At 36.6% G+C, this 12,331-nt stretch overlaps 1 protein-coding gene across 1 annotated transcript in view; it reads right to left on the minus strand.

Annotated features, from left to right (window-relative positions):
* Nucleotides 1-845: 845 nt before the first annotated feature.
* The window catches only part of IL1RAPL1 (interleukin 1 receptor accessory protein like 1), a 1,180,423-nt gene continuing 1,168,937 nt past the window's right edge, over nucleotides 846-12,331 (minus strand). The window contains exons 10-11 of the mRNA XM_024569872.1: nucleotides 2,865-3,035; nucleotides 846-2,429 (exon numbers count right to left, since the gene is read on the minus strand). Of these exons, the coding sequence (XP_024425640.1) occupies nucleotides 1,711-2,429; nucleotides 2,865-3,035 (890 nt within the window). The 3' untranslated portion in view covers nucleotides 846-1,710. The remainder of the gene's footprint in view (nucleotides 2,430-2,864; nucleotides 3,036-12,331) is intronic.

A 12,331-nucleotide genomic window follows, 5' to 3' on the forward strand; every position in this document is an offset into this window, starting at 1 on the left:
AGTTGTATTATCAGTGTTTTCATCACATCGATGTTTGTTTTTAACTAAAAGCTAATTAGGTACTATTTCCCTTTAACAATTCTTCCCTCTGCAAGTTCTTTTATGACCGATTTTGCATTGTCTTTAACATAAATATATATTAACTGCTTATGTCACTGATTTCAAACAAAGCTACATGGTAGGGAGGAATTTTCTGGGAGCATCAGCTTTCTGTGTCTGAAAGACAGAAATATACAGTGAAAATAAAACTAAGTTTTTATACAGTAAAATTATTTTAAACACATTCTCACCTAATTTATAAAAACATTTTGTGTAAATAATGTTTATTTTGAAAATACTGACTTCTGTAGGTATTTGTATGTTCGACCTCCTGAGTTCTTACTGAAACACTGGTATTATTAGTAAGTGCTGTTTATGTTCACAAACCGAAACCAAACACTTGATACTAAATGTAGCATTGAAAAGTAAGTACAGTGAATTAACATTTAGTACAAGGGGACCCCATAGTAAGTTTCACAGATTTTTTCTGATTCTTTAGAAAATAACACTTTGTATAATACAAGGTGACAAAACATATTTGATGACACATCCTGTCCTTCCCTTTGGTTTGGAAGCCTTCAGTGTAAATTTCATTTTGACTTGTGTTGATTCACCCTTTTGAGTTAACTTGCCTGGCATTTGCACATAATCTCATTTGCAGAAAAAATATAGAGGGAAAAGAGGAAGTAGAATATTAAACAAAAACAGCCACAAACACATTCATGCCTTTCCAGGAAGTGATCAAATATAGGGCTTAATTTTTTTGTGGTTTTTTTGTGTGGTTTTTTTTTCTGTTTTTTTGTTTCTTTTGTTTTGTTGTGTGTTTTTCTATATATATATATATATATATTTATAGAAGGGTACAACAACTCATTTAAAAAATGGAAACAACACTCTTTCCCCCATTTTCATGCCCTTGATCTTCTCTTCTTAGCACACTGTAGCGGTCACTGTCAAGTGACTAGCACACTTTTGGGTCTGGAGTGTATTCTGATGAACAGTGAATTAAATGTTAAGACAGTTAGACCCACCCCCACCCCTCCTCAGAGTTTTTACACATCATGCCGCCATTAGAAGGGTAGAGGTGAGGAATGAGGTGGGACAAGGCAGAGATTCAGGGCTCTGATTGACGGGGCCCTTCTATGAACAAGTGTTCTTCTCATTTCTTTCCCCTCAAATGGCAATGCTGGCATTCATCGCACTGCTCTCTGAAGGCCCACGTGGCCCTGCTGATCCCAGGTAGAACCCAAGAGAGAATCCGGTGCTCCTTGTCCCATCAGATTGATTTGTCCAAGCACCCCAAGGAAATGTTAAAAGCAAAACAAAATCAAGGAAAGGAAACAAAACCCATTCTAAAACTAAACTAATGAAGCAAAGAAGGGTTCTCTATCTATACATAAGTCTCTTCTTTAAAAAAATTTAAATTTACAAATTCCAATGACATATAAAACAAAGTCAAAAATGTAATGGGTCAGAGACATGGTAAAACAGGAAAACACTGATGCTACAAAGAAACTGCAAAAACCATATGTACAAGACCCTGTTTTTCCTCGTGTTCTAAAGATTGTAATGCATGTTTTTAACAGCAGCAGTCGAGGATTTAGTTCCAGGCACTGGACTGCAGACTCTACTCAAGCTCCCAGGGACGACGGGATGTCCCTTGCTTTTCTGTCACCAAATCACACTGGATATACTGGTCTCCCTTGGCAACAGCGGCAGGATGGCACTGTTTGTGTGAGCCTCATCTGGATTCTGCTCCCTGCTCGATTTTGTCTGTGGCCGCTGCCCATTGATGAGTGTCATAGGGATGTTACAATAGGTATGCTGATTTCCTATGGAGGTAAGAGGCAGGGTGCCGGTAGGAGGTACGTCATACTCATAGCTTCGGTAGTAGTGTTTCTGACGCATTTGTGAATGGTACGTGTTGTGAAAGGTGGAACGGAGATCTGGATGTGCCGTGGCTAGAGCTGTGGAGGTGGCCGCAGCCATGGAAATGGCCGAGACAGTCTGCAGCTCCCCGAAAGGCCCCTGCTCACTAACATCTAAAGCCTGCTCGTGCGTAATGGGTTCTATCCTCTTAAAAGGCATTTCGTATTGTAAACGTTTCCAGAACTTAGAGTTCAACTTGTTGCATTTTGGTCCGTGCCATTTAATAACCGTCAGGAGCTTGATGGTGTGCTTGAGGGCCTCCACCTCCTGGTAGTTCATAACTCCGCGTAGCTCACTGCATTCAATTAGAATCACTTTAATTTCCCCAGTCACAAGCATGTTTCGGAGTCTGGTCTCCAGCTCAAAGATGCTCCAGCCCCTTCTGACTACGTAATTTGGGGTCATGACAATAATCAGCCGCTTGCTTTGATCTACACACCTTGCTACATCTTCAATGTAGGCTACAAAAGAGAAAAGGTTTATCAGAATGAGTAAATCCAACATGTGCTCCAAAAAGCCCTAGAAGATTCTCTTTCGCACATTAAATGAGAATTGGTGTTTGCTGAGAAGATGAAAATAGCCAATGATCACTCTGAATAGAGTGCAGGCTTTGCTTCTTTTAATGTTAGAAATATTTTTAACAAAGTACAAATCTCTCTCATTTGGTTTCTTTCAATGTTAAGGCTCAAAAAATGAGATGCTTTATAAAATAATGGAAATAGCTCCTCAGACATGTCAAAAATTAAGTTTCATATCAACACATAATGACATTTCTTTCTTGAGAATCTGACACATACGATTTTTGAAGAACCAGAAGGTAACACTATGTCTAAAAATGATGACTACACAGATAGACACACAAAGATGCACACTCTCAGATGAAAACATTAACTTACTTCCAGTTGGGATCAAATCTCTGTCTGGTATAAACAACTTGTATCCATAGTGCTTTTCAAGCATATCAGGTAGGATTTCAAGAGCAAAGCGTTCTTCTTCCCCAGTCTCTTGATTCCACTGGTCAGGATCCACTTTGGTGTATGACAAGTATGCATCGTAATCTTTATTGTCTGTCAAAAACATTACAGAGTAAAGCTGAAGTCACTACTTTACAAAGAAACTACCAGGACATGAAAACATTCACCTCTTTTCACGAACATCTCCAAATGTCCCACTTCTGGGAGACCAAAGAAAGAAGTCTTTGTTAGTTTTCAATAACAACTTCATAGTGCCAAATATTCTGGAACTGGTTTGGAGGTGTAAGGGGGCACGTTTTTGTTTTGTTGTTGTTGTGAAGGCAGAAGGAGAAAAATCAGTAGAAAGAATACTATGTTAACTTCCAGCATTTTTTGATGCACAGATCGTAGAGAATCTTGACTGCTTATAAAAAGCCACATATTTGGATAGCGGGTGCTGACTCTACATAATGGTACATTTAATTAATTAATGGATCCTGCCTTTAGGCATTTTATCCTGTTTGAAAAAAAAAAGAGAGAAACCTTCATCTTGCTTGACAGTGGGATATTTAATTTTTTTTACTGGATGTCAGTTCTTAGATTTTGGGACTGAGGATATTGTTACACTGAATTATTATAGAAAAAGCATATTGCCTTACTGATCGCTAATTATCTTACATGTAAAATACAGTCAAATCATTTCTCACCATGTTAATCAGTTTGAGCATAAGAACAGAAAATTATAATGTAAGTGAATGAAACTTGGTTCTAAAATCTGTTTATTTCCTCATTCTTCCCCACTTTTAACATAAAACTCTTCAAATATTGGATGACCACTCTCATATAGTATCTTTATCCTAAATGTTTAAGAAAAACATCCCAGATTTCTCATTTATTGTTTGTAAGAACCAGAAGTACTTATCTTCTGGATAGTCTCTCATTTGTCAATTTCCTTTTGAGAATGTGATATCAGAATTCATAATTCACCTCAGTTTTAATTGCTGTCTTTATGCTGAGGGAGGGCTCCTTAGGCCAGACTGTAAACTGTAGAATGATTTCGTGTGTTTACTATTTTCTTTCTTGAAGGTTGTCTCCTCTGGTTTGCACCACAGTTCTATAAAGTATCAAAGTTTGCCCAAATCTGGGATGTGGAATGACCAGAACCTCATTCTTTGCCTTTTGTCTTTTCTAGACTTAAAAAATATTTGAAAACCAGACCATTATGAACACCAATAAGAACAGAGCACTTATGACTCAGAAGAAATGTTGAAGAGTGGTCCACCAATATTGGTAAGTCCCACCTGGATGTCACTTTTGCTTACATGACACTGTCTGTCAATTTCTGGTTCCCCTTCCTCTTCCATGGATACCTCTCTTCCAACCCATAAAATGCTATAATTTCTCAAGATGTTTTCTATAGCCTGCTTCATTTTTCTCTCAATCCACTTTCCTTTAAAAATCTCCTTTCTTCCCATAACATCAACAATCACATCTGTGTAGCTGTCTCCCTAACATAGATGTCCAATCCTGTTTTCTTTCTTATGAGCTACCAACAGTCCTCCGCTTCTACCTGTAACTTGGACTCCTGAATTTGCATGTTCAGCATGCACCTTACATTCAACATGCCCACAAAATAACAAGCTTCCCATCTCAAAGCTCCATTCTTCATCTTTTATTTTACTTTAATTTTAATAACAAAACAATCTTACTTCTGCAGTCTCCAAACTTCAGATGCATGTTTCACTTCTCCCTTTGCATTTACCAATAATCTCATAGCCGTTCCTAGGTCAGGCCGTATTCATTTCTCAGTTGTTATAATTATTTTTGGTGGATCTCCCTTCTCTGTTTCCTTCTCCTTCTGACCCATTCCACATAGAGTTACAGAATTTATGTTTCCAAACCTCACCACTGATTACGTTTATGGTAGCTTGAAAAATATTTATGACAATCCATTGTCAAAAACCAGCAGCTAAATATGCAGTTTGTTTCCTTTGAATTTGAGTCTGATATCTGCATTGGAGGCGATCTCTTTTCCCATGTATTACATTATTGTGCTCACATCTTATCTTCTTTCTTTGACCACAAGAATCTTGACTCAGATATGTGACTAGAGCTTAGTAGATGCTCAAATATATGTGCTGATTAAATGAATGAATGGCCATTCATTTGGGTATCACATGACTTATATCTTATAGTCAGTGTAGAGATTTTCTCAAGGCCTGGGCCATTTTTTAGGAGAGAAGGCTTTGATGGTATACAGTCCATGCTGCCTGGGTGGATTCTGCAAGGAATTGCTAGGAGCTATGGGGGCAGAGTTTAGCGAGGCTCATTTAGAATAGTCTTGAATGTATTTTTTCACTGTGACTCAAGGAAAGGTCCTAGAGTCCCTGTGAACTCCTCTGGAAAAAATGGTTTTCAGCGTTGAGCACGAATGACCAGATTTGGAGGGCTTGTTCAAATACAGACTTCTGGGTCCCACCTCCTGAGGTTTTCATTCAGGTCTAAAATAGGTCCTGAGAATTTACATTTATAGAAAATTCTCAGGCTATGCTGCAGCAGATCCAAGGACCACACTTTGAGGAACTCTTTCTAGGATAGGATATAGGCATCTAGAAGTCTCAAAGTCATCAAAGAACTGCAGTTAGCAGCCAGGTAATTGACCAGAGCACCACAAAACCTAAACACTGTAGCTTCAGCTCCATGATAATTGGTCTTTACATGACAGGGCATGTGCTCTCAATAAAATAACTGAAATCCACACTTCCATCCAAAAGGAGATAGATTCTTGCCTAGAGGAATATATATAGTAACTATAACAAGCTTAAGTGAACTTCAGGAATTGGTGCTATGGCCTCAGTCAGTTTTCTATGTCTTTATGTCATCTGGATGGATTTATAGCATTTAAGTGAACAACTCTCAGTTAAAAAGAAATTGCTCACGTGCAGATTATCCTGGGAGAAAAAGTGGCTAAACAGATCCTTGTGAGCAGCTGTATCAGCATCCTCAAATCAATGAGACACTTGATTGATATCTAATTCCTCTCTTTTCCTACAGTCTACATCAGTGCAATAATGGACTAGACATTTATTTACCACCAGAAGCAAGCTCTGGATTTGAAAGTTATCAGACTGCAAACACTGTGCCAGATACTACGCTAAATTCAGTAATGTCTTCTGACTCAAAATCATGGATTCTAAGGTGTCTTCCTTTTCCCCAGTTACCAGCTAAAGATGAAGCTTGGGTGACATCTCTTAGATTTTTAAAAAATATATGTAAGAACATATATTGACTAGTCTGTATGAGCTTCATGTGACTGGAGAAACTTTGAAAGAATGACATTTTAGAACCATAGAAAAATTCTGTGAAGCTTTTTAAAGGATAGGTGATCTTTTAAAGTCAACTTAAATTTATAAACAACATAAAAATAGTTAGTCATCATTTGTGACAGCATGGATGGGCCTAGAGGGTATTATACTAAGGGAAATAAGCCAGGTAAAGAAAGACAAACACCATATGCTATCACTTATATGTAAAATCTAAAGAAAAAATAATTAGCAAACAAAATATAAACAGACTTATAGATACAGAAAATAGACTGATGGATGCCAGAGGGGAGGGTGGTTGGGGGTGAAAATGGTGAAGGAATTAAGAAGTACTAATTGGTTATAAAACCATCATGGGTAAAGCATAGGGAATTTACTCAAAAATATTATGAGTATGTATGGTGCCAGATGGGTGCTAGAATTATCGGGGGATCACATTGTAAATTATATAAATGTCTAACTGCTGTGCTGTACACCTGAAACTAATACAAAATAATGATGAATGTCAACTGTAATTGGACAGTTGAATAAATTAAATATAAGTAAACAAGTAAGTAAATAAATAAATAGTTATATCAGGGTAGTATTGAGTACATTTCTTATTCTGAACTTTCTCTAAGTAGTTTCTTTGTTAATTTAAACCCTCAACTATAATTCCATTCACTGCAGAGATAGAAAACAGCTGGTGTGTATATTCTTTGTAATAACTTTCATAAATTCAAATGTAGTCATTGATTTACTCTTTCCACGACTTTCAAGAGATTCTGACTTTAGGTTTCACACACACAAAAAGAACAACAGGAGCGATGGCAGTAAAATGGCCAAATAAGACATCCTTTGCCTGTGTCCTCTCAGCCATGGTCCAGAGCCAGTCTTGCCCACCCAGGGACCCATCCAGTGACCAGGCAGGAGCCCTTCTAGGGACCTGGCTGGCCATACCCACCCCTACACCAGGTAGTAATAACCCTGTTCACTGAGAACTCAACTGTGGGCCCTGAAGTAGACACTTGTCCAAGTGATAGTCTACTGAACAGGTACTAGAAGCAGTCACACTCACCCAGACAGGATCCTTGTCTACCTGAACCTCTTGTAACAAGCCTGCCAACCATGGACCTTACTGCAGACCCAGCAACAGCCTTAAAACTAGCTCCAACCCAGCATGACTGCAATTCTAGAGGTAATCCCATTGGCTTGGGAAACAGATAGAAGAAGTTTACCTGGTGCAACCAGTCTGTAAGGACTGGATAAGGTGTTTGTTCCTTCAAATGCACAGACACCCATGCAAAGATACATGGATAAAGAAGAATCAGGAAAATATGACACCATCAGAGGAAAATAATAAAGCTCCAGTAAACAAGCCCAAAGAAATGGAGATCTACAATTTTCCTGAGAAAGCATTCAAAATAATCATCTTAAAGAAACCTAATGAAATGCAAGAAAAAAATAACCCAGATAGACAATTTAACAAAATCAGAAAAACCAATGCTTGAATAAAATGAGTAGTTTAATAAGGAAATAGAAACAATTGAAAAGAACCAAGCAGAAATACTAAGCTGAAGAATATGACAGAACTAAAAAAAGTCAATGGATAGCTTCAAAAACAAACATGGTCATGCAGAAGAAAAAAACAGACAACTTAAAGACAGAACATTTAAAATTAGATGGAGGAACAGAAATGTTTTTAAAAATAAAGAAAGCCTATGTGAATTATGGACACCATCAAGTGAACCAACTTCACATTATGGAAGTTAAAGAAAAAGGAGAAAGAAAGTGGCAGATGGCTTATTTAAAGAAACAACAACTGAAAACTCCCTAAATCTTGGGAGAGAGGTGGACATCCAGGTACAGGAAACTCAATGGACCCCAAGCAAGATCAAATCAAATACGATTACTCTGAGACGCATTATAATCAAAATGCTAAATGTCATACTCTCCAGTTCCATCCATGCTGTTACGAAGGGTAGGAGTTCCTTCTTTGACTGAGGGAGTGCGGGCTAGGAATCAGGGGAGAACAATTAGGGGGAAATTGGGACAACTGTAACTGAACAACAATAAAAGAACTCAAAAAAATGCTAAATGTCAGAGAGAATTTTTGAAGACAGCTAGACAAAAATGACTCATCATATGCAAAGGAACTCTTGTAAGGCTGTCAGTGAATTTCTCTGTAAAAATCTCTCATACCAGAAGAAAATGGGATGAAATACCCAAAGTGATAAAAGAAAAAATTCCAACCAAGAATACTATACTCAGAAAAAGTGTTCTTCAGAAATGAGCAAGAGATAAAGACATTCCCAGACCAACAAAAGTTAAGGCAGTTCATGAGCACTAGACCTGCCTTACAGGAAATGCTAAAGGAAGTTGTTCAAGTTAAAATGAAAGGACACTGAGTAACAGTATGAAATCATATAAAACATTAATATAAAACTCTATGGTAAAAGTAAATGTATAGTAAAATTCAGAATAGCCTAGTACTGTAATGATGGTGTGTAAATCACTTTTATCTATAGTACAAAAGTTCAAAAATTAATAATATTAAAATATAGCTACAATAAACTTATTTTAATGAATACGCAATATAAAAAGATGTAAAATATGACAACAATGGCGTCAAGTGTGTGGGGAGGAAAGGAAAACTGCAGAATTTTTGTATTCAGTTGAAGGTAAGTTGACCCAATCAAATCAATGGGTCCAGTAGAATTTTTTCCTTCAACTGACTGAATTAACTACTGCATTTTTATAAAAATATATTTGAGGGGAAAAAAAGATGTTTGGACTCTGAAAAGTTAGAAAATAAAAGAGTTTAAAACATTATTAGTAAGAAATCTTGATGAGCAAAGGAATACATGCAAGTGTGTATCAGGAATGAAAAAGTGATTTTGAAAAATGATAAATACTTTTATCTTTGACAAATGAGAGGATATTAGTCAATGCTCTTTAGGTGGCTTAAGAAACCAAAAGATCCATGGATTATTTATTTATTAAGATAAAATTTTATTTATTTCTTTTTAGAGAGAGGGGAAGGGAGGGAGAAAGAGGGAGAGAAACATCAATGTGTGGTTTCCTTTCACGCGCTCCCCATTGGGGACCTGGCCTACAATTCAGGCCTGTGCCCTGATGGGGAATCAATCCAGTGACCCTTTGGTTCGCAGGCCAGCACTCAATCCACTGAGCCACACCAGCCAGGGTGGATCCACGGATTTCTTTTAGAAGAACACAGCTTTTAAGAAAATGTAGATTTAAGGCTCCCTTCTCAATATGCAGGTGGTGGTTCTATTGGATCTGGGCTAGAAAAGAAATTTAGTGACAATATAAGTGGCTTGAGATTGACATTTGGGTCTTTGAGAGATCTTAACCTTTAAAAACCTATTGAATAGCTGAGAGATGATATTGGCAGCTGGTCATTTTTCCTCAAATATTTATGTCACATACATGGAAAGGGCCAGTGACAGAGGCCATCATTCAACAAATAGGTTACCAAAATGAGACTGGAGGAGGTCTCAATGATGAGTTTCATTTTTCATCCTAAAAGGCAATATTTTATGTTTGCATGTGGCATGTTAGGAGAGAAACATATCATCATTAAAATTAGCATTGATAAAATTTGAATAAAGAAGTTTTTAAAAATTAAGCTACATTTCTGTTTGGTGTCTCAGATTTGCCTTCATATGCTTTCTAACATTTCCAAGACATAATTTTTCAATAAAAACTCTGTAGAAATAAGTGGTATAGTCTTGAATAAATAAAAAAATTAGATATATAATCTTAATTCTTACATTTTATGACTATTGAATGTCATTGTTTTAGTAAATTTTACTTTTCACTTTATTTCTGCCATGTGATGTCTCACAATTACTTTCCAAAATAAAGCTGCTTTAGTTTTACACTTTGAAATTTTTGCATTATTCTAGTTTACATGTTTTTTTTCTCATTTTTGTAATTTATTTACAGGGAATGCTTTGGGAACAAGCAATGCTTTGGTACATGTTTTGTTATTTGGTACTTTTCTGAACTATTTAAATCCATAGGGTCTCCAACACTGAAATGTGGCACTAACTTAAATATTAATGGTCCAATATAATGAAGGAAAAAAAGCAGCTGAGCTCTCAAATCTTGCCTGCCATTATTTTTCTTAAACTCATTTGATACTATGTTTCCTGATCTACAAAATAGCACCTTTCTAAAGGAGATATCTAGGATTAAATGAGTCCCTATCATATAGCAAATTTCTTGGCACAAAGTAGGTGTTCAGTAGACACTAATTTCCTTAAGAGGTCAGTGGGCAGCATTGATGTTAGAGGTCCTAAGAGGGTGTAGAATTAGCAGAGTGATATATAGGGAGTGCAGGATTTGGGATAAGAAAACTAGATTCCTACCACTAAACAGCCTATACAACTGGGCACGTTGTACACCCAAAACAACTACAGGTCTCACCTTCTGGAACTCAAAAACACATTTTGGATTGTTAATGTATATGCAAATGATCTAATCATCAGCACCTAAAAACAGAAACAAACCCTTATAGGGTTTCTAAATTATTTTCAGAAGTATTGTGTTTCAGTGATGCGCACGAGGACAGTAATTCCTGAAACAGTGACTGGTAACCTTATAATTGAAAATGAAAGAAAAATAAACTCTGTGACCTAAGACTGCACAGATACCAATTTGTTTCATACAGTTGAAATGGAACAGCTGTTCACATTTTCCAAGGGGGTGAGGGTTGAAAATTATAAAAAATTGCCCTAACTCATTTTGTCTAATACCTGTAATAACTCCCAAAGTAAAACTAGTGATCTTTTTCTTTATCTTGAAACTAGGAATTGTATTAGCGTTTATAGTGTTCTTATGAGCTTGTTCTGCCATCATTATGACTTATCATGCCCTTTACACTGCATAGTCAGAGGTATATAAACAAAAATAAAACCCAAACAGTTTGCACTCTGAGAAAAACAAACATAAAATGGAATCACTTGTCTTGCACTAGATCCTTCTTTCAAAAAGACTTTCAAAAAAGTCCAAAGCCTGTTTTTACAAGTTACATCCTAATGAAAACTGATGCAGTACCTTTGTGACATGTACAATATAATCATGATATAAGCGTTGCTACTTGCTGTTTTCTTCTATTAACAGACTACCTATAAGTTTACAGCCTTGTTTTTCTTTAAATAGCTATTGTATCTTTTATTTATAGAGCCACTTCTAAAATCTGGACACTTTTGCAAACTTTTGGAAGTAATAATTCTTTTCTTCGTGACTTTGTCTTTGAGCCTTCCTTTCACAGAAGTAAAGAGAGCTATGGAATCTTGAATTCACAATGCTCTACAAGTGGTAAGCATTTGCAAATAAGTGCTCATTACTCAAAGTGAAAAGAGCATTAATAATAAAAATATGTCTATAGTGCCATTTTAGTCTCAATGAAGAAGAAAATAACCAGACCTTGAAATCATGAGGGAAATCTTCATAAGTTACGGGGAAAACATGAACTGTGTATAAGAGACAGAAAGAGAAGGGAGGAAGAAGAAACAGAAAGGAAGGAAGAAAGGATTATAGTTATACAAACTCTTAACTACAGAGCAAGGGAAACCCTAGGCAGAGACATGGAGAAGCAAAGGAGTGTGATGGTGTTAGGATAACTATGTTTTATTTGTAATTATTCCAATAAAAACGATGAGATCCTGTGTTAGTGTAAGTTCTGCTCTAGAGACTGTAGGTAATCTTTACCAGGATAGTTGGCCAGCATTTAATCAGAATAAGGCAACACTACAGAGTCAGCCACTATAAGTACTTCAACTACTTTATTTCTGAATCAAAAGTAGATGCCTTGTTAATTAGCAAAATGGATATTAGAAATCAAGTTTCATTGCTAAAATTTGTGGCTTTTTACTAAGTATAATGGATGTTGGAAATGGACCCTCCATTGTGAAATCAGTGCTATTCAAGACATATGGATTACTTAACATAATTTAGAGGCACATCCACTGCTACAAGTATGTAGTGGGGCCAGTGGCCTTCCCACTTAGGGAAATTGTTCCAGGCTTCATTTTTGGGGGCCCAGGACAGGCACTCCAACATATTCCACAGTGGCATGGT

This window comes from Desmodus rotundus, chromosome X (genome assembly GCF_022682495.2).
Source record: "Desmodus rotundus isolate HL8 chromosome X, HLdesRot8A.1, whole genome shotgun sequence".
NCBI classification, from domain to species: Eukaryota; Metazoa; Chordata; class Mammalia; order Chiroptera; family Phyllostomidae; genus Desmodus; species Desmodus rotundus.